Source organism: Podarcis bocagei, assembly GCF_964188305.1.
Source record: "Podarcis bocagei genome assembly, chromosome: 1".
NCBI classification, from domain to species: domain Eukaryota; kingdom Metazoa; phylum Chordata; class Lepidosauria; order Squamata; family Lacertidae; genus Podarcis; species Podarcis bocagei.
This window is the reverse complement of record NC_138125.1, coordinates 118301037-118324519: the sequence shown is the minus strand read 5'-3', so window position 1 is coordinate 118324519 and position 23483 is coordinate 118301037. Positions and strand designations below refer to the sequence as shown.

Genomic DNA, 23483 nt, shown 5'->3' with positions numbered 1-23483 from the left:
GCAATGTGTGTCATTATTACAGCAAATCTCTCTTTTTATTATGCATACTGAAATCATGACAAAAATATTTTCATCGGCCACTTCAATTAAGATGTTTTCCCAGATCTTTCTGCTAGACTGAAATTATGGGCAATTAAAAAAAAGGATTATGCACGTAAATGTAATATATGTAACTGATGAACTACATACCTCCTTTCCCCCTTTTTCTTTTTGCAAATGCCTTTGAGACTATACTTTAGAGAGGTCTACAGGCAACAACAGATTGCTGTTAGGCTGTTGGCCCAGTGCTAAAGATGTGTATATAATTTCCAGTGGTTTCAGTGGATCTTAGTTTTCCCTCTTGAGTATGCTAGGAATTACAGTGCACATCTATTTCTAGGTTATTCTTCCCCTTTCTGAGGTATATGCGTGTACTTCTCTTTGCAGGCTTGCAGTTTATGTGTGAAAAGAACAGCCCAGAAATAAATTCCTGGCTGTCTGCCTCAGCTTACCTATTAAAAGAAACAACTTGTGAATAAGAGCCCTAGCTTGCCAAGTCAGGGAACATTGTGGGAAAGTTAGCACTACTTCAATGGGCTACCAAGTATATGGAGAAACCGGGGCTCTCAAAACCAAAGGCAATGTCATCCCCCCCCCCGAAAGGTGACACAAAGCACAAGGAAACCTGAAATCAAGGCACACATTGGTTTCCCACCCAGTTCTTTCTGCAAAATAAATGTAAATGCACATGGGGAGTATTATGTTTATTTTTTATCTTTTTAGGATGGACCTGCTTGCTACTGCCAGGATGTCCTGTGATTTACCAGTAAACGCAGAATGGTCAAACACTGGCCCGGTTCGCACATATTTCTAAGCCACGGTTAACGTTCGCCATAGCTAGTAAACCACAGTTAATGCTGGCACATATGGCAAATCACTTAAATATTGGTTCATTTCATCCCTCTAATAGAGGAAACACAACCCAGAAGAACCATTCTCCATTTGTGGATTTTGGGCAATGATGGTGGCTACTTAACCAATGTCAAAGGAGGAGGATCAGGGTTCGGACATAACATTAAGCTATGGTTAATGTAAATGGCAGGAAAATGATTGTGAAATGCTATTTTTTGGACAAGGCATTTGATGCTAATACTACATACTCTTTTTTTTCAAAAAATTATTGGATGCACAGGGGTGAGCTACACCAAAATTCAGTACAGAAAAATATACATGTCTGATAAGATCTGTACGGGATCTTACAGATACCCCACTGTTGAGTGCAATCTATTGTGTGGCAACTCAGTATAGGGCCTTCTCTGTGGTGGCATCCCAGTTGTACAATTCCCTTCCTCAGAGGTATAACAGGAACTATCGGGTCACATCCACCATACATTTAAAGCACCAAGTTCTGGGAATTGTGGTTCACCCATTACAGAGCTACAATTCTCAGCACACTTAACGAACTACAGTTTCCAAGAGTCTTTGGAGGAAATCAACGTGTTTTAAATGTAAGTATGTATGTGAGATTTATTTGCTCTTTGTACTGGTTGAGGGAGGTTGATCTGTTAAGTCCAGCTGTAATGGATGGGATGCTTGTTGTCTTTATAATATAGTATGATTTCAACTTGGTTTTAAATTGTTATATTGCATTTTCTAGCTTTAATGTACAGGTGTTTATGTTTGTAAGCCACCCAGGGACAATATTTGATGAACGGTGGTTAAAAAAAGAATAAATAAATGCATTATTTATGCAAAGTACATTAAGCACCTGAACAGATAAATCCTGGGCATGTTTACTCAGAATTAGGTCCCACTGTGTTTGATGGAGCTTGATCAAAGATAAACGTGTATATAGGATTATAGCCTTAGTAATTGTGAATTAGAGTAAGACAATATGCTTTTTTAGCTTGCATATGTTTACTATTATCAAGATCAGGTTTTCAACATATTTGGATTTGGCAAGAAGCAGTGTTAACTGAAGCAAACAGAAAAAGCAAGAGAACGTATGAGCTGGGACCCAGAATAAAATTAAGAATTTGGCACATGTGAAGGCTTGTGCAAACGTACCGTGCTTCTCACCCTCACCAGACTCAACAGGGAGACCTCATACGGTGTCAGAAAATGTTTCTGAGCCCCCAAATCTCAAGAGTGGTTCAGTGGCCAATGCAGAAGGGCAGGCTCTCAACAGAAAGAAGGAACTTGGAAGTCCCAATATATTTATAGAACATTTGGGGCATGACTCTTTGGATCAAGAGCAAGGGTATATAAAGATTGGAACCAGCTCAAAAGTTATGGCCATCATAAACAGCTGCTAAGTGAAAGCATTATTTATTTTACACTTGGGTGTGTGTGTGTGGGGGAGCTTACAAAGAGAAACCACATCATTACCAACCTTTCTTTATATAAAGCCAATTGATAGTTTAATCTGTAAAACCAACCTGTAAAATGTACATGAGACTGCATCATCCTTGGTATTTCTTTGCTGGTCTTAGCAGAAAAACCATTCACACAGAATTTAATTTTATTTTTACAGTGGTGCCTCGCAAGACGAAATTAATCCATTCTGCGAGTCTCTTCGTCTTGCGGTTTCTTCGTCTTGCGAAACACGGCTATTAGCGACTTAGCGGCTATTAACGGCTTAGTGGCTTTAAGAAAAAGGAAACAAACTCGCAAGAACTCGCAAGACATTTCGTCTTGCGAAGCAAGCCCATAGGGAAATTCGTCTTGCGGAACGACTCAAAAAACGGAAAACTCTTTTGTCTAGCGAGTTTTTTGTCTTGCGAGGTATTCGTCTTGCGGGGCACCACTGTACAGTGTCGTCTTTAAAACCCTGCTTAGTGCTGATGAAGGAGGATGTTAGAGAGGAAAAACCTATCAATAGTTTACACCCCCCCCAATAGTTTTGTGTTTTCTGACTTGATGGGCTTATTTACTATGAATACCAAGAAGGCTGTAGAAAGATTGTATCATAGACTTACTGCATTAATCAAGACAGAGGCAATGTTAGTCTATATTCTGGGGGGGGGGATGTATTTATGATGCAGAACATTTACTAGACTACTGTGGTTCTGATGGTGTAAACAACAAAAGTCAGAAACTTTTCAATCACATTCCAGGCTGTTTGGATTTGTTTAACTTTTTTTGACACAGGGAGCCAATGTTATATATTTAACAGTTTTATAGCCCACTTTGCAGGCAACAAAGCAGCTTACAAACTATGCATAAACACAAATACAATATAATTTCAAATTACACATGCCTTCTCCCAAAACCCAATGACACATGTATCAAAGGAATCTGGAGTGGAACTCAGGATCCCTTTTCTACCAGTTTGCAAAGAAAGGGACAAGTAATAGATGCATTGAAGTGATAAAAAGAAAAGCAGGTTTATTTTAGATACTTATATTTACATAAGGAGAAGAGGTTGGGCATTCTGCTGGCTTTGTACCTCACTCTGAAGAATCATGACAGCGTGGTTAAAATGATGGTGCTCCAGAGTAGCAGAAGTCCCGTAGAGCTGAGCCAAGGCGGATCCAATCCTGGGGGGAAAATGCAACACACACAAAGGAGCCACACTGATTCTTTCCACATATCATCTCGTCCAAACCCTGGCTCAGTGCAGGATCTGCAACTACAGCATCACGGGCTGATGGTTACTGACCTTCTGCCAAAATACCTCCAGCAAAGGAGAGAAACGCTACTCTGCTTTACCACTCATGAGTTCCTCTTTCCACAAACCCCAGCCACGCTACAACGAACGGTGAGAGAAGAGGGCATCCCGGCTGCGCCATGGTTTAAATTTCCCACAGCCACACCCCCTACCGGCGCTGATTGGACAGCGGGGCCACCCCTGGGCGTGCCCCTGGCCAGCGCCAGCAAGAGGGGAGCGTCAATCTCTGCCCCCCGCCGGATCTCCGCAGGGTTCCCGGATGCCTGGCCGCAAAGCCACCCACCAGAAAAGGTGACCAGACTTCATACCAGGTTGTGTTTTGCTATGGGGCAGTCAGCTAGACACTATGTCCATTTTAAGCCACTGTGCTGATCACCACCATCTTACCCAAAGCTAGCAGACAACAGCAAGGCCTGTTAGCCCAATCTAGGATCCTGTACTGAAAATGTTGGAATATAGGCTACAATTCTGATCTTTTGGTGAATGCTCCTCAGACCAGTGGTTTTAAGGAGGAGCAAATACCCAGAGTCCTACACTTTGAAGGGGTGGGGCAAAACCTTGTAGAAAACCCTGCTTGCCTTCTCTCCTGCAGTCAACCTGCCTTGTCTTTAACTCAGCAGCATTGCAAGTCCTTCCCTACAAGAAACACAAACTTTTCCCCACTTAAGCCAGATCCATCTGTATCAGCAGTACACCAGAACTGCCAAGCCATTTTTATACACTTGCTCAGTTCACTTAGGACATGAGGAGGAGTCAGCCACCATTTTGTTTCAGTAAGAGAGGAAAGGAAAAGACCATTCACAACTCCACAGGTATTGTCTCACAGTGAAATCTCTTCAAAGTGGAAAAGTATTGTTCTTCAGTCTTTTCTGCTGGCTCTGACGAGAAGATGATGGAGGTGGCACCAGAAAATAACTCAGCTGTTTAACAGAATATCTGCTTAAGACAGGGAAAAGGTTGAAGCTCTTCCCCCCTGCCTCCTCAAATGCAAACTTCCTTGCCCAAAGAAAACTGCAGGCCGCAATCCTATACACACTTGTCTGAGAATCTTCCTTCATATAGTAGGACCTTTGAGAAAATATGCATGGGATTACACAATTTCCCCCCTCTCTTCTGATCAGTGGGTTTTATGGAAGAATTTCTCTCCTGTGTTGGCTACTTACTGTTGTTGCCAGCACAACAGTAAACACAGCAGCAAAAAACGGATTTGGTTCACATCAACCCCCTTCCTTTTTCTTTAGCCAATCAAGATGGCACCACATCAATAACATTCAGGGTCAACAAAGAGAAAAGCTAAGGCAGTAAGAGAATCAGAGATAGGCAAGCAATGAAGGGTTTTAGAGAAATACACTGTTGTTGCACAAAAGAAATGGGGGGGGGCAGTCCCTGATTCACAAGAACAATATGCAGACACTGGGCTGCCTCACACTGTGTCACAAGTGTCACCCCAATTTGTGTAGTATTAGCATTATTCTCACTGTACCTGTTGCATCTAGTGATAGGCCATTTTAAAAGTTGAAATTGATTTTTAAAAATACATCTGCGCTCTTCTGTGTTCCAAAAACATCTAGTAGGGTTAGCTCTGGTTTCAGCTGAACGTAAGATTGGAAAAGACTTGGATTACAATTACAGTGATTTGATTGAGGGCCCTGCTCCCAGGAAGCCTCAAAAGCGTTCATTTCATTAAAAAGGGTAGTAGACAATTGACTCTTAAGTGATTAATCACTATACTCTTATTTATCAGTGAACTGGCTATCACCAATTCACCATATGTGCCTCCTACCATATCATCTTACAATTTTCTTTTGTGAGACACGGGGGTGCATTTGTTTACATAAGAGTACAGTGGTGCCTCGCAAGACGAAATTAATTCGTTCCGCAAGTCTCTTCGTCTTGCGAGTTTTTCGTCTTGCGATGCACGGTTTCCCATAGGAATGCATTGAAAATCAATTAATGCGTTCCTAGGGAAACCGCGTTCAGACCAGGTCCGGGGACAGTCTGTCCCCGGACCTCTTCTGAAGGCTGGGGGGGGGGATAAGGGCTTTTCTTCCCACCCCCAGCATTTAAAAAAACCCCGGGACAGCGGAGGACTTCTCCGCTGTCCGGGGCGATTTAAAAGCCCCTGGGAAGGCAGGCAGGGGGGACAAAGACTTTTGCCCCCCGCCAGCCTTCAGAAGGTGTTCCCGCTCCCCGCCCCGCTTCGGAGCACCGTTCCGAAGCGGGGCGGCGGGGGAAGGTGTTCCCACCCCCCGCCCCGCTTCGGAACACCGTTCCGAAGCCGGGCGGCGGGGGAAGGTGTTCCCACCCCCCCGCCCCGCTTCGGAGCACAGTTCCGAAGCCGGGCGGTGGGGGAAGGTGTTCCCACCCCCCGCCCCGCTTCGGAGCAGCGTTCCGAAGCGGGGCGGTGGGGGAAGGTGTTCCCGTCCCCCCGCCCCGCTTCGGAGCAGCGGGAGAAGCGATCTCCCCGCAGCCCCTTGCTTCAAAAGAGGTCCGGGGGCAGCGGGAAGCGTTTCCCGCTGCCCCCGGAGCTCTTTTGAAACAAGGGGCTGCAGGGAGAAGCGATCTCCCCGCAGCCCCTTGCTTCAAAAGAGGTCCGGGGGCAGCGTGGAAGAAGCGCTGCGCTTCGCGCTGCCCCCGGACCTCTTTTGAAGGAGCTGCAGGGAGAAGCGATCTCCCCGCAAACCCTTCCTTCAAAAGAGGTCCGGGGGCAGCGCGAAGCGCTTCCCGCTACCCCCGGACCTCTTTTGAAGCAAGGGGCTGCAGGGAGAAGCGATCTCCCCGCAGCCCCTTGCTTCAAAAGAGGTCCGGGGGCAGCGGGGAAGAAGCGCTGCGCTTCGCGCTGCCCCGGGACCTCTTTTGAAGCAAGGGGCTGCGGGGAGATCGCGATCTCCCTGCAGCCCCTTGCTTCAAAAGAGGTCCGGGGACAGCGGGAAGCGCTTCCCGCTGTCCCCGGACCTGGGGCTGCGGGGAGAAGATCGCTTCTCCCCGCCGCCCCTTGCTTCAAAAGAGAAGACCCGCTGTCCCCGGGGCAAGCTTCGTTTTGCGAAGCAAGCCCATAGGGAAATTCGTCTTGCGAGGCAACTCGAAAACGAAAAAACCTTTCGTTTTGCGAGTTTTTCGTCTCGCGAGGCGTTCGTCTTGCGGGGTACCACTGTATCACATATGGAGCTAATGGCTTGTTTCTTTTTTATGATTTATAGTCATGTTCTTACAGTGCTGTGTTGATGTACTGCATGAAGTAATATTCTCCACTCCAGTTACAATAAAAATTGACCACAATAAATGCATTATGAGACATTTATCCATACTTTCACTGCAGTTTCTTGTATAGAATTAAGTGACGTGTTATTATGCCTAACTTGCTTACAATCCTTTAAGGGGCCTCAAATGATTCTCTTGCCCACGACCCCCAAAACCCTAGGGTCACCTCGGAATGACTTTCCTAAAGTAGCTCCTGTTTGATATACAATAGAAATGCTCTCTTGGACCACAGGTGCTTTATATACTCTTATTATAATAAATGAAGTTTTCTACATAAAGGAGAGATGTACAGCGGTACCTCGCAAGACGAAAAACGCGCAAGACGAAAGAGTTGTTCGTTTTTTGAGTTGCTTCGCAAGACGAATTTCCCTATGGGCTTGCTTCACAAGATGAAAACGTCTTGCAAGTTTGTTTCCTTTTTCTTAAAACCGTTAATACCCAGGGAAACCGTGCTTCGCAAGACGAAAAATTCGCAAGACGAAAAAACTCGCAGAACGAATTAATTTCGTCTTGCGAGGCACCACTGTATACATGTAGGGCACATACATTAAAAGATGCACAAAATATACAGTCATAAATCATATATATCCACGCATACTTTTAGGTTGGATGCAGCAATTACCTTTGTTTTGTGTAAAGATACTATTAATAATATGTAAGCAAAATTTGCAAAGGGGAGGCTAGACATACAAAAAGTCTAGTGCCAATTACAACTTCATTCTTAATGTAAGCAGCAGCATACAGTAACAAACATGCTACAGTGAACAAGAAAATAGAATGGCATGAAAATGTAGCACCATCAGCACCATGTATATCTACTCAAAAGTAACTCACACTGAATTCAATGGGGCTTACTCCCAGGTAAGCATGTACAGGACTGCAGCCTAACAGTGCAATCGCACGCATGTTTACTTTGAAGTAGAGACAGGGGAATATTTGGTTTGTTCGCATTTTAATGCAAACCTATTTAATTCACACTTCCAGAAGCAATGCACAAACTGAAACACAGCTGTCTCTTGAAATTCACATGTCTACTAATTTTGCAGTGCCGTTCTCCAACCCAGAAATATGGGCAAACATGTGTAAATTAGGGGACAGAGTGCATAAAAATGCACATGTTAGTGAAAACATTAAGCGAATGTGCATCATATTAAGGAAAATTGCTTGCAAAATGTGTTTATTAGTGAAAATTGTATAGAAATGTGTTTATTAGGAGAAATGGTGACGTATTTTCATTAGGACTTTTAAAAAAATTCACAAACGGATGTTAAAATACGTCAAACTGAACCTAACCTAACACTGGAAAAAGGAAAAGCTGAGAGTAACTGAAATTTGCAGATGCATCCATTGCTACTTTGACTTAAGCCCAACTATATGCATGGAGCTTACTCCCTAGTAAGCACGTTTAGGATTGCCTTCTAAAGTATGGGTACTACGATATCTGTATGTATGTGTATGTGTGTATATATATATATAGAGAGAGAGAGAGAGAGAGAAAGTGTGTGTGTGTGTTGCACATCATTTAAAATGCTAAGTTCAACCATTAAGGGGAAACTATGAAAAGTAATTTAAAAAGTGAGAATTGTTTGAAGGTGAAAAGCAATGGAATTGGTCTGTCACAATAGATTAATGCACGCCAGCATTTCACTTCTGGGATGCAGCCTTAAGTGAAAAGATGGGGTTTGTCGTGGTAGTGGTGGTGGTTTTCTAAAGAAATGAGTATAATGGATTATGCTAGGAAGGAATGGGCGGGGGGTAAGGAGTCTCCTAGGAGCTTATACTACAAAGCTGCCCCATACTGATATTTAATCACCATGGGGCAGCTGTATTGGGGTGGGGTGGGGTGGGGGTAGAATGACTGGCAATCATAACCCCCCAGAGAAAACCATGCTGGGATGTATTAACAGAGCAATTTCGGGAAGCTGTGATGCTGTTTTCAATCACATGCCTCTTGATCTTTCATCACACTCAACCCTGGCACTTAAAAATAATGTTAGACTTGGTTTTAGGAATGAGCGTATGACAATAAATTGTGGAAGTTACAAGTCCTACAGCTGAAGCACTTGACGTGCTGTGTCATGATGTGCCTTTTGTTTAAACTCTGTAGTGATTTCCACAGTATTATAGGAAGACTGTAAGCTCTCTAGAAAAGCACAAGGGACAGCAAACAACGAACGATAGCCTTTGATTGATGGGTTGGTTTCCTCTTTAAGATACCTTTCTTCTTTTCTTTTGAAAAGGCAAATTGTGCATCATCCCCACAGAAAAAAAGTGGGACAGGCTAAACAGGGTTTTGCTTTGCTTTTTTAAAGTCAAGTTGTCTGAGCAATGATTTATTGAATCTATAATCTACCAGGGCATCTTGACAATTCAAAGGCCAGTTCACATGCAACTTTCTCCTTCACATAGAAACACAAGCATGTACATCTTCACATCTTTATTCTAGGCTCCAGCCACTTATGAAAAGGCTATTAAGCCTGGCCGTAGGCTTGCCATATTTAGAAGAGCAAAAAAGAGGACACATTTGCCTACTTCTTCTTTTAACTATGGATCACTATGATGACTCTACCCATTAAAAAAAGGATGTGTCCTGGAAAAAGAAGACATATGGCAACCCTAACTGGTTGCATTTAAACTAGCATTTCACTGTCGAGTAACAGGACTGGGGCAAGACTTTTGCTGCCTGGGAAAGAGAATCAAATGGTGCCTCCCAAATCAATGCACACAGTCCCCAAGGGTCATCCCACAAGCACCTCTTCCTCTCCCTGGCAGTAAAAGCACAATAATAGTATTGTTATAGATTTATAGGTGCTAGAAAGTAATTAAGGTTTGTAGTGTCAAAGCTAATTTCAATGGAGGCAATAGCCAGATTCGTGTGTATTTAAGATGCCTGTTTGCTGCTGTTAAGTCCCTTGGAACTAGCATATGCAAAGAGTTAATTAACTTAAGCAAACTTCCTGACTTGTGTATCAGCCACTACCTTTAATTCTAGGCCATCAACATGTGTAAAAGCTTATTTCCTTTGGGTAATGCCCATTAGCAGGTCAAAATCCAGTCATAGTAGCAAGCACCACAGAAAATGAGGAGGGGGAAAAATAAAATACTATTATCTATTTCTGGTTCCTCCTACAGCAACCGTTTGGGTGGAGGGTCATTTTAAAAACGCAGCACCTTTCCGGTTGCCTTACTATTTCCCATGGTTTAATAGAGCAGAACGTAAGCATGAGTTGGTTTGGCGGATTTACTTAAATTGTATCTCACCTTTCAATCCAGTAATAACCTTGGCTTATATAAAATACTGTGTCTAAGGTAGGGTAGGATCAAGCTACAACAACAGGCTAGTGAAAGGGCAGATACTGTACATGCAAGCCCTTGCACTTACCCAGGCAAGTCATAGGTAATACAGTGGTACCTCGGGTTAAGTACTTAATTTGTTCCGGAGGTCCGTTCTTAACCTGAAACTGTTCTTAACCTGAGGTACCACTTTAGCTAGTGGGGCCTCCTGCTGCCGCTGCACCGCCGTTGTGCAATTTCTGCTCTCATCCTGAAGCAAAGTTCTTAACCTGAGGTATTATTTCTGAGTTAGTGGAGTCTGTAACCTGAAGCGTCTGTAACCCGAGGTACCACTGTACCAGCCACCCTTTCTCAACATGTTGTGCCCTGTGATGGTGGGAAACTACAGTGGTACCCGGGTTACAAACACCTCGGGTTATAAACACCTCGGGTTACAGACTCCGCTAACCCGGATGTAGTACCTCGGGTTAAAAACTTTACCTCAGGATGAGAAAGGAAATCCATGGCAGCAGCAGCGGGAGGCCCCATTAGTGAAAGAGCGCCTCAGGTTAAGAACGGTTTCAGGTTAAGAACGGACCTCTGGAACAAATTAAGTTCGTAACCAGAGGTACCACTGTACAACTTGTCTTGCTGGAGTTAAGTGCCTGGCCTGCTGTTGAGCTGGGGTGTGGGCAGCTGGTTCAGCTCCAAGCGATCCACTGCTTTTGTGGATTGCCAGCTCACTATCCTACAAAATGGACCGTGGAGGACATAGCAAAAAACCTTCCGACCCATAAACTGGAGTAAGAGCTACAGAGATATTACAAATAAGAAGGATCTCCCCCTGCGTTTTGTAGTGATATGTTCATATTAGCCCAGAAGGACCCCGTTTCTGAAAGCACCTGTTTCTGTTTTGAATGCAATCAGTTATGTTTCTTTTAATATTGCCTGAAAATCTGCATAGCTGCAAAACAGAACCAAGAAAGACAGATGGGGAATTTTCTAACGCTCTCCATTTTGGCATACGCAGGTATGTAAATGAATGTGGTATTCCAAGAGTGGAACAGCCAGATTCCGTGTCATGGTTTTATACAAGGCAGAAATTTACATGGAGCAAGCCAAATCAACAGCATGATGCCAAAGTGATTTAAAGTTGTTGGGGTTTTTTTTTTTGGGGGGGGAAGAATAGGAAATTATTTGGGTGAATAGTCTCTCTTAAAGGCAAGCATAAAAATACTCTGCTGTGCAAGGCAACTTAAAATCAATGCTTTCTTCTGCATTCTTCTTCTAATACATGTAAGGAAAACAAAGAATTAAGAAAGAAGTAACATACTTTGCTTGAAAGGCATTGTTTGTTCCTCTGTGGTCAAGGTCATGGCACAAACATCCCACAATCAACGCTAAAATTTCAATTTCTGTCAGAATCTCCTGAAATCCTGCTGTCTGAAAACAGGGAAAACAAATATTGATGATGTCAGTAACTTCAGTCATCCATGATGGCACTAAAAATTAAAACTGGTACGTAATAGGAAAACGTACAGAGATTGACTTCTTTATTTCTTAGACTATTTTAGGCCCCCTTTCAGAGTTAAAACCTTTACAATGTAATTAAAATAAAATACATAAAATATGAGACAATTCATAAAAAATAAAAAGAATGAAACTAAACAAGCATTCAGACAAATATTCAAAGTTCGCACCCCCCTCCCCAAGATGAATCTGGGAACAGGCTTAGGAAGCAGGGCATAACTTCCCCACTTCAAAACTGTTTAGATACCCTTCTTGGCATATGTAAACAAAACTAGTCAGCTAAAACAACATTCATTTTCCCATTTTAAACTTTGGAGGTGCTTAACACAGGGCAAGAGCTAAAAGCACTTCTGAACTTTCATTTTAGAAAACAAGTAAGCACGCTGATAAACTTGAATTGCAACCATTTCTTTTTCTTGGATAAACAAGTTTGTTTTGATTCATTCATTTGTTTGCTTATTTATTTAAATTTTATCCGACGATCACAGGGCCATTCACAACATAAATGTTGTAGTCTACGTACTTTTGTGCAGTTGTTCTGTTCTGGAAAAAGTAATTTATATGTAAGATTTAACATAATTTCCATAAGAAAAATAAAGCTGGAATAAGTAGGGTTTTAAAACCCGTTTTTAAAAAACTGTATCAATATATATATCGATAGACAAAGAGTGCTACAGAAGTGGAACCATCACTGAGAAGGCCCTTTCTCTCTCTCGAATGCTTCCCTGTTATACCCACTTTACTGTTCTGAGCTTTGGAACCCATGAATGTGGATTTACAGTGCAAATAAAGCACCAGCCTTGTCTTTGCCAGTAATATACTTGCTCATACATCACAATATTGCCAAAGTGGAATTTAAAAAATAATAAATGCCTCCATTTCATCAGACACTGTGCTTTTCTGATGACATTGTAACCAGGAAGCCAGTTGGCCAAATTTACCAACTGGTCTCGCATCAGTAACTGGGCCATGGAGCAGGAAGCTTTCCATCTGGTGTGGTCATGTATTACACAGCTATCATGTTAAGAATGTCGTAAGGGAAACAGAAAAGGAAAGGAGGCAGAATTAGCCATCTTCTATGCAGTATTTTGTTTCTGCAATCTCCTTGCTGATCCTGTAAAAGTCTTTTATTTTCATTTTCTCATTTATACCACACCTATCTGGCTGGTTCTCCCCAACCACTCTTGTACGAGGCTTCACTATGCAGAGATAGTTGGGCGTGGGATCAAGAAGGAACCTTCTTCACCGGTGCTGATGCAAGCCTCTCCCTCACTCTGGGTCTATGCTTTAAGACTGCAGGTTGTCCTTGCCTTTGGGTACCGGGAAGGCAGCAATGGTTGGTGCTGTTGCCCTGGAGGAGAACAGCCTCTTTGTGGTGCAGGAAGCAATGGTGTAGAAAGAGGACACCAAGCCCCCAAGAACTTCTCAAGCTTGCACCCCAGTCAGAGATGCAGTAACAAGCTTTCCTTTATTTTCGCTTCCCTCCCCACCCCTACCCTCAATGGTTACTGGGCAGATGTGAACCGTGATCCAAAATATCTGGAGGTCAGCAGGTTGGGGAAGGCTGATTTAGAGGCTTTTGTTGTCCTCAGTAGTGTAGCGTGGGCTGCCGGTGCCCAGGGCAAGTGTTGTGCCGCCCTAGTGGACCGGGCAGCTGGGGTGAGGGTGCATGCAGAGGAGGAACTGAGCTCACCAACAGGCTCCCACCACATCCACCCACCTGCCCACTAGACCAAACAGCCTGCCGCCGTGCCTCAGCTGCCAGGGCTCCATGCCTGTCGTGGGGGCGCCTGATTGCGCCCCCTCAAAAATGTGTGCCCGGGGCCACGGCCCCCCCTGGCTCCCCCTCTGGTTGTCCTCAGTGCCCCATTCTATCCAACACACGGAACTGCATGTTTCTTCTCTACAGCTCTGTATAATGGGACTATGCCACATCTTTCGGTGCTAGTTTCCCCCAGTTAAACTATGTTTAGCTATATACATTATCCTGATCTCCTTGGACAAAGGGTACGTTAAAAACATAGTAATGAATAAGTAGTGCCGACCTACTCTGCTAAGTCGGTGGAACATAACAGGTACGCTTGCAGCGCCAGCATAATGCAGCAAGCCATTGCAATATAATTTGATCCTTTTTTCTTTTCTTTTTTAATCACCCTAATCCTTACTATCCGAAGCTCTATGTGCCACTAAATCAGCTCATAGGATCAGGCTATTATTTATTAATTTTTGCTTCCAGTACAGATTTTATTTGTAAAATAAATAAAATTGTGCGCAAACTGGACGTTTTGTGTCATAATTAAAGAAGGACATTGGCTAAAAGCAGACACAACTCTTAAAGAATAAATTCAGCTGTAGTTGATCAAAAAAGAAATCTTGTAATAAAGTAGGTAAAAATTATTACAAAAGCATCGTTTTCAGTGTATGCTGTGGGGGCAGGAAAATTATTTGCTTAGTAAGGCACTAGACAAGTGATTATGTTTCCCTTTGCTTTAAAAACTGAAACATGTAAAGGAAAATGCACAGTACAAGATGATAGGAGAGCAAAATTTATTTTCGCCAAAAAATAAATGACCTTAACTCACAAGTGCCAGAGTCTAAAGTGAGTTATGGAGGTCATTTTTTCATGTGAGGAAATTAATTGCATCGTACCTGGTCTGCTTTTATGTGCTTTGTTGTTAGCACACTGCATTTATGTATAATTATTTGCTATATTTATGAGTTGTGGAAAGAAAAATAAAATGTTGAAGAGTATCTGAAGAAATATGAGTGTAAAACAAAAAGACACAAAAAAATTGGGCTGATCTTGAGGTTGATCCTACAGTCAAAATTCCTTACTCAAACGAGTAGTCTCATTACAATCAATGAAAGCAGTCATGGGAGTTAAAATGATGGATGCGTAGGTTGCAGCACCAGGTCTGCAGCTCTCAAAGGCCAAGTCATACAGGGGTAACAGTATAAATCACGGAACGTATAAAAGGACTGCAGAGCTGTGAAGTTATTTTAAAACTTTAATGCTGCATTGCATAGCAGGACTCCCTGATGGAATGAAAACACTCACAGCCATACACAGCTTAGGTTGAAACTGTGTTTTTGAAAACTGTGCGTTCCTCTTCACTCTTTGTAAATTGAGTGGTTCCCCCACTTTGGGTGCTAGAAAAGTATTAATAGTTCTGTTGATGCCATGTAACAAATTGGGCAATACAAGTCCATGTGGTTTAAGTTGCCACAAATTTAGCTTTAATAGCAGCAAACCATTGTGAACATTAAGGGTAACGTGCATGGGGAATTGAACCTCTTTCTCCCAATGAACGTGGCTTGGTAATCCAAATCTAGGCAGCCCAGCACCATAAACCTAAACGAATTGCCAGTGTTTGAAGGAAGCCACCATTCTACGTGGTAGTAGGATCAGAGCTTCACAGCGAGGAGGAAGTTAAGCCAGGGATGAGAAACCTGTAGCCTTCTAGATGTCCCAACAGCCTCAGACTCCATTTTGTGCGAACCTAGCAATTTGAAAGCATGCCAGTGCAAGTAGATAAATAGGTACCGCTGCAGCGGGAAGGTAAACAGTATTTCCATGCGCTCTGGCTTCCGTCATGGTCCTCCATATGCCAATAGCGGTTTAGTCATGCTGGCTACATGACCTGGAAAGCTGTCTGAGGTCAAACACCGGCCCCCTTGGCCTGAAAAGCGAGACGAGTGCCACACCCCATAGTCACCTTTGACTGGACTTAACCGGATGGAGGTCATTTACCTTCTACCTTTACTTCAAAATACAGACATGCAGAATGCACTAATTAAAATTTTAAAAGCAACAAGAAATCATTAAAACACTGTATTTTATTTTTTGCCTAGGCCATGAGAAATAAGTTCTCATGATGGTACTCTGATTTTCCTTTCTTCAACTTAGTAACCTCCAATATAACCTGGAATTCCAGGCTCAGTGATGTATTTACAAGCGTCTTTGGAGTACAAACTTAAGTGATTCCATAGCAGTCCTACCAGAGCAGAAATTTAGTATATACATCATATAGATAAATACAAATTCAGTAGTGATGGCTTTACATTTCTCCCTTGATCACAAGGTCTACTTATCATTATTTTCATTTAATCTTTGATTTACATACTGAATATACGTTCAGTTTCCAAAAATTGGAAGCAATATTGGAATCAATTGTAACTTTGCATAGTATTGGGCTATAAAACAGTAGAGTTAGACTAGATGTCCCTCCTGGTCTTTCCAAGCAACATAATCTTTTATTTCTATAACATATCTTACTGAGATCAGTTTTCTATAAATGCTAAGACTTGGGGGTGCATTCAGACTTGGGGATTTTTTGTGTTAGTTTTCCTGGTTATAATGCTGGTGCTTCTGTCCAGGTTTCTAATGTTCTTTTTATACTGCATTACCTGTTGTGTTACGGAACTGTGGCTTTGAGATCAAAGTATCTCCAAGTCACACAAAATTTCATTTACACCAGTGGGCATGGTGTGACACAACAGCAGACCTCATCGGACAGGTCACCACCTTTTGTGTGCAGGCGTGCTTCTGTTTCCCCTTGATTCCCCCATGAAACAGCAGGAAAGAACAGTATGCCAGAATACCACCCCAAATTACATCATGTGACTGGGGGCGACATGATCCATGAAAACTGTGGGGAAACTACGCTGCAAAACTCCCACAATTTTCCAGGTTAACAGGGTTGCAAACATTTATTTTCTGGAAGCAATTAACTTGGAAATGAGTGCAAAAGTTCAGTTAGAGTCCACTAGACTTCCAGGAGGGGCGTTTATGTTGTGTGAAAGATCACATCAAAAAAACACAAAAATTATCAGGGAAGGAAACTTGAGAGGAAACAGAATAAAGCGCTGTCTGATTAGAGCCTAGGTTAGGTGCCCAGTATCATGTAATGTACTTAGTAGGAAGTAGGAAGAAGTATTAGTAGGAGGAAGTATTAATTCATTAAAAAGAAACACACATGCTTTTCTCCCTTGCTATCTATTATTCATTACCCTTCTGTCCCTCTGAACTTGACCACACTGACATCCCCAACATCTTTTTTAAACTTGTAAGATCCACGTTTAAGGATATATAAATAAATAAAAACCAAATAACGTGTCAGTGTGTTTACTGTAATAGCCAGTAATAAAAGTGCTGAACTGCAGCTCTTTAGCATAACCTCATTGACAGTATTATTATAAAAACTAAGATAATAATATATGTGCCCCCCCCCCATTACCAGTAAGTTGTATAAGATTATTACGTTCCATAAGGAGCTATGTAATGCTTAGGAAGAAAAATGAGCAGAATGGCAAAATATGTGTTTATATTTCAAGGTCTCTTTACTTAAAGTGTCTGTTGTTCTGGAGTTTACTTACATCATCACCACACGTAGGAACAATGTTAATGGAATGGCCATTTATGAGTACAAACTGCAAAGGGAAAAGTGATTCTTCTAGAAAAACATTACACGATGTGCTTATCAGTCACATATAAATTTATCCTTTGGCCTTTTACATTTGGTCTTGTACTTTTAAACTCAATGGTACAGTCAGAAATCTGATGCATACTCTGTATACTTTATGCGTAATTAAACATTCTGTTCAATTTAGGTTATTTTAACCACAAACAACCAAATTGCTAGTCTTTATTCAGGCTTTCAAAAGATTGATAATAGTTCCATGTAGTGGAATGTGGCAGGATCTGTTCCTCCCCTATGCACATTCATTAGAACATCAATAGAGGTTCTCCATGTGTATGGCTGTACATGGGGGGGGGGGGCAAGGTTAAAGGGCTCTACAGATATTTCAATAAACATACATAGATAGGGGGAGTGGATCCTTCCGTTGAATTCTGGCCCAACAGCAGCTAAGGTCATTATCACATTCTGAACACTTGAAAAAGCTTAGGTAGAATTAGAATGAATAATCCCGAACCCTTCTGGACAACATAATATTAGTCTCAATTTCACTTTTTAACATATCTTCAACTCTAAATGCTGACTAGCCAGAAGCGCAACTGTGCTAAGTCTGTTGAGAGAAAACATCAGGCCCATGCAGAGCTTTGTCTGAGGCCCAGGGTGGGAGTCTTTTTAGAATAAAGTTATAAACTAAAAGACAAAAAGAGAAGAAGCTGCCAGTCCCTGGTGGGGCCCCCTGTTTGGCTTAGCCCTCTGAAGCCCTGGGCAAGCGTACCCAACTTTCCCCCCGCCTCCAGCTGTTGCACGGGCCTGGAAAACACCAGAGAATCCTTAAAATCAATACACTTATCATTGCATGAGCATTTTGTAGGCAGAACCTACTTCATCAAATGCATAAATGTGGACAGTAGAGGGGTGTCAACGATGAGATTAAAAGATAAAAGGAGCAGATCCAGTCACTTGAAGTGAAAGAATCCCACAGATGTAGAACAGCGCAGGCACATGCACTCTTGGTGTACCAGACAGAACTGCACAACGTTGCGTGCCACACAATGCTGTCGCTGTGACAGGCATAATACTTATGACTGGACTTGTCCGACGTTGTGTCATTGTATTTTAAAAGCAGCCACAAGAGGGCTCCCATTTTGATCAGAGTAGCAACACTGGTGGAGACCCCTTCCCCTGAACAATATTCCCTTTGAAACTCCCCCCTCCCCACCTTCTATTAACCCTGGGAGGTGAAACGCAAGTGCCTATATTGTGTCCATCTTTCTTCTGAAAGGGAGCTACCAGCAGCCGGACTGGCGGAGATTCAGAACAGCGAAGTGGCACAGAAGTACCGCTAGTACCACAGCTCCAATCCAATTCCCACCGGCAACCTGCTCCTTTTGAGTTAACATTAAAATGGTGGGAGATCTTACCACATCTGTTTGGGAGGGACCTTAAACATTTCCAGACTTTGTTGAAACCAACGAGAACAGCACCAGTCTGTCAATGAACCTAATTTTTCTATTTTCTACTACATTTTTATTTATTTTTTATTGTAATGAGCTTAAGGTCAGATATCTCTCAAATGAAATGTTCAACCCTTGGTTTCTATGTTTGCTGTGCTTAACATTCAAGTAGTGTCAATATTTCCCTTTTAGACTAGTCAGTCTGTCTTGTGTAGATCTGTATAATACATTTTTTGGCATATATCATGTTGGCGGATATGGAAGAGAATTGACTCAAAAGAGTATGAGAGTAGATACAGAAGGGAAAAGAATTTGTTCTCTGTCCATAGCGAGTAGCCTGTGATCTTTATACCAATCGAGGCCTTTCCTAAGACTGCTTTCAGGGCAAAGGCTTTAACTATGGACTTTATCTGCTATTGCTGTCCTCTAGTAGGCCTAACACATCATATTATTCGCACTTCAAAAAGTATGCATAGTTTTATTTTGAAGGAAACGCAGCTGTGCAAGACCCTGATCCACTAAACTATGGTTTATTATACACATTCCACCAAAACCTGTGGCCAGTGAAGTCAGGATAAAAGTTTAAATAGAAGCAGACTTTCAATTCCATCATGTACATGTTTAATGAGATAAAAGTGTCACTGTGTTCACTGCATTTGACTCCCAGGTAAGTGTGCACAAGATTTCAAATGTGCCTAAAACTCAGTGCTCAGTATTATTGCAGCACTAGGTGTTTCTTTTCCATCAAGATGGAGCACTACAAGTCATTCCCGTAACTAAAAGTATCTTAGTTGAATACGTAAATACACACGTATTCTAGAGTCACTTCTGGAGTCTCACATCTGACTAAGAACTACAGTGGGACCTTGGTTTACAAACTTAATCCATTCCGTAAGTCCGTTCTTAAACCAAAACCGTTCTTAAACCGAGGTGCGCTTTCCCTAATGAGGCCTCCCGCTGCCGGGAGATAAAGTTCGCAAACCGGGACACTACTTCCAGTTTTGCAGAGTCGTAAACTGAATAGTTCGTACACAGGGCTGTTCTTAAACCGAGATACCACTGTAGTGACATTCCAACAAAATCCTTTTAAGGCCTAATTCATACAACCACTTGCAACTGCACAGGGACTTCTAGTGAACTTCAGGCAACCATTTCATGACAGGGATGTGTGCGTAATCCATTTTTATGAATGGGGTCATCATGCAACCTACAAAGGTGGGAGAAGGAAGGGTTGTTGCATAGCAAGCCATTCGCAATGGCAGATTCCCCATGACTCTCTGCCAATGGGGGGTAGTGCCTTGTTGTAGAGAAGGTCATGTGAATTTGCTCTAACAGTTGACACATAAGTAGTGCAGGCTGAGAAGTGGGAAACAGTTGTCTGGGAAATAGCTCGCATTTGGCAGTGTTTTGACAATTAGCTGTGCAGATATTCACAGATCCACAGCCAAGAGATAGACATTTTAACCCTATCAAAGCAAAACAACAACAACAACAAAGACCCGACACTGTCCAAACATTTGCAATTCCATTTGATCCTGCTGTTTGGTAGTTATTCAATCCAGATGAAAAGAAGCTGTTTCATCAAACAATAAAACATGCTGTCATACCTCACCAGCTCCAGAAAGAAACCTAAAACAATTCTGGCCTTTGAGCTCCACCTAGCGGAAGTCTTGCATTAAGGTCTATATTGTTATGAGCAAAAGCGGCAGCACAAATGTGGAAGCATTCATCAGAACAGTTACCAAGCAGGTTTTGATTTTTATGTAGCATTTTAGCAACGAAATATAAAAATGAAAACCTTCAAATAATTTATCTATGTTGTCAAACAGATGATGGATCAGCTTCGAGTGCACAGATGAGCAGACTGGGGGCATAATGCCATGATTTAAGTGCAAATATACATGTGTGTGTTTTATTAAATGTGGATGTCTAAGGGGAAGTGGGAAGTTGACAGCTGGGAAGGACCATCAACTCCAAACTTATTCAGTGAATGAGGCCTCATATTGTCAAGGTGTCCCTGCTGGCAATTTGTCTACATTAAAAAAAAAGTTTTAAAATGAAGGTATGTGATCAGAACCTTGCATAAATGTGATGTGGAAGTAATAATTTTCGGTGTCTTGGTTAAATTTTCTTATGCCTTCCCCAAAGCCAAAGCAAATTGTTCACCTGTCTTCATGAAGCTGGTTGTAAACACCTGGCACCGCTAAGAAATTTTGGCACCCTAGAATAAAATGTTAAAATAGCATACTCCCTTGTCCTCCCATTACATCCTTGAACCCCTGAACCTAGCAGCTCTTCTTAACCAGTTCAACCCAGGTTTCCCTCCTTCGTCACCTCTTTTCTTCACCTGAAATGTCCAGTTTACCTGTATCCTTTAACTGTTTCCCCATCACCATAATATAAAGACTCCTGTTGGCAGCTGCAGCTTACCAGTTAAAGATTCCAGTTTCGGATAAACTGGAATGCTCACTTTACTATTCCCACTGAAGTTTCTTTGCCAGCTGCCTGGTCCTTCCTTACAATCTCTCACCATGTACTTGATTAGCAGCTCAGTGCTCTTTGGGGGATTAAAGCGCGCAAATCTTCAGCCCCATTTAAATTCATGCATCTTAAAATCTATGGTTAAATGCCCAAGTCCTACTTTCCTCAATGGGACCAGCACGCTGAACTTTCTCTTGATTACAGGCACGTTGGCAGAGTTGGGATTTTATGAAGCAATGACTTCTAGGCTATATATATGCATGTGTGTGTGCGCGCGCGCGCGTGTAAAACCCATTCTTTTAAGATTAGGTTCTATAACAATAAGGTCAGTATCATACAACTGCCATCTGTGGTTCCATTCTTCCACAGTGCTCAAACCCTGTCAAATGTTGCCAAATAAGCGCTGCCAAATTAGGTATCAAATTAGGACCCTTTATTCTCTTGGGTGCTTACATCTCAATATTTTTTTTTAATGCTGTATTATCAAGGGGAAGAGGAAACAAATGCTCGGACAACAACGTGGAATAGTATCATAAGATGCCTGCCACTCAAGATACTCACAGTTAACATGGCAAACATGAGCTGGCACACATTGAAAGCGTGCCTCCAGTTGTGGTACAGGACCATTCGGTAATTTTTCCTCACTGTCAAAAGCCACCTACACAACGTCTGAAATGGAAAAGTACAAATCGCATCAGGGACACTTAACACGGACAAATGGGTACAACCACCGCCAAAACCAAAGCAGCGCCGATTATCTTTGCACAACAGATGGTTACCTCATAGTCAATTTTAAATTTCTGCACCATTCCAAGCTCCATGAACATCCGGAGGGCTGCAGTTATCATGGCGTCCGTGTCGAGGGAGAAGTCGTCAAAATGGATGTTGTCTATGCCAAGCTCTGACACAAGTGGAATGTTTGCTGCCTGGAATTACCCAAAGACAATGAGAAAACTTCTCATGCGCAGCTCGGGCTCTTTCTAGCCACACTTTCTTAGAACAAATGTTTCCCAAATCCATTTAGACAACCTAGAAATGGCAATTGCAAAATGTATGGTGGAAATCTGGGAAGGGAGAGAAAACTACAAACTGGAAGTGCAATCCCACTAGTATCAAAACTGCAACAAGATCCATTCTGTTAAATATGGGGTGGGAAACCTGTGGTCCTCTAGATGTTGTTGCCTTCCGTCTTGCAGCATGGCCAATGCTGAGGGATGGCAGTTGTTTTAGTCTAGCAACCCCTGGAGGGCCACAGGTTCTCCATGACTTAAATGGAGACTGCCTAGAAACTTCACTGAAATTGCATTTGGACAAATGGCTGTGTATGTATATGACCTATGTATGCTCAGCAGAATAAATATGCCCTGTTTCACAGGTTATGTTTTATGAATGCTGCTCCACCTCCTACAAAAGGAACGTGTAAAGTAGTCCTGAGCTAGCATTGCAAGAGCTGCCAGCTCTATAGCAGCTGCAATGGATTTGCATTACAAGACAAACTTGAAAAAACACGTAAACGTAATAGGTTGTATAACAACAATGGTAAAGTTATTTACTAGAAACTACTTCTCAAAATAAGGGACGCGGGTGGCGCTGTGGGTTAAACCACAGAGCCGAGGACTTGCCGATCAGAAGGTCGGCGGTTCGAATCCCTGTGACAGGGTGAGCTCCCACTGCTCGGTCCCAGCTCCTGCCAACCTAGCAGTTCGAAAGCACGTCAAAGTGCAAGTAGATAAATAGGTACCACTCCGGCGGGAAGGTAAACGGCGTTTCCGTGCGCTGCTCTGGTTCACCAGAAGCGGCTTAGACATGCTGGCCACATGACCTGGAAGCTGTACGCCAGCTCCCTTGGCCAATAAAACGAGATGAGCGCCGCAACCCCAGAGTCGGTCACGACTGGACCTAATGGTCAGGGGTCCCTTTCTCTTTACTTCTCAAAATTAGATACAGCTTCTCATAATCAACATCGTCACATAACATATGAAAATGCAGCTTATTCAGTTGACCACCAAGTCCAGTATGTACAAAATGCGATTCCTTTCTAATTTCTTCATCTTCTCTTGTATTTTTCTATCTATCTTTTCTATTCCTTAGAAGAGTACCATGAAAGAGTCTTGTAAGTGTCTAATGAAGATGATAAGGTTGGTAGACATAAGAAACTGGCACTGGTAGATGCTGGCATAGGTAGACAGGACAAGGATTCCTGGATATTCCCGTTTCGCCCCAAGGGGCTTCATCAGCTGTGTGTAGTTCGTTACTGTATATAACAGCTACATGGATCCTATTCATGATAAATTCGTTCTTTTTTCCAATTTTTTTATTGATTTTCTAGAATTTTTAAACAAACAAACATAAATCTTAACTGTACTTACCTATTTGTGATAGATTCTTAGTCAAATAAGGTCTACCAACCTTATCTTC

At 42.4% G+C, this 23483-nt stretch overlaps 1 protein-coding gene across 11 annotated transcripts in view; it reads right to left on the bottom strand.

Moving 5' to 3' along the window:
- PDE11A (phosphodiesterase 11A) overlaps positions 1 to 23483 on the bottom strand; it is a 155536-nt gene that overhangs the window by 34178 nt on the left and 97875 nt on the right. For 8 of the 11 annotated variants that reach the window (XM_081209310.1, XM_081209313.1, XM_081209315.1 and 5 more), the window contains 4 exons: positions 21845 to 21991; positions 21627 to 21734; positions 11517 to 11626; positions 3428 to 3518 (listed from right to left, as the gene is read on the bottom strand). In XM_081209310.1, the coding sequence (XP_081065436.1) occupies positions 3428 to 3518; positions 11517 to 11626; positions 21627 to 21734; positions 21845 to 21991 (456 nt within the window). Of the gene's footprint in view, positions 1 to 3389; positions 3519 to 11516; positions 11627 to 21626; positions 21735 to 21844; positions 21992 to 23483 lie in introns of all 11 variants that reach the window. The other 3 variants (XR_014011990.1, XM_081209316.1, XM_081209314.1) reach the window with 2 other exon arrangements.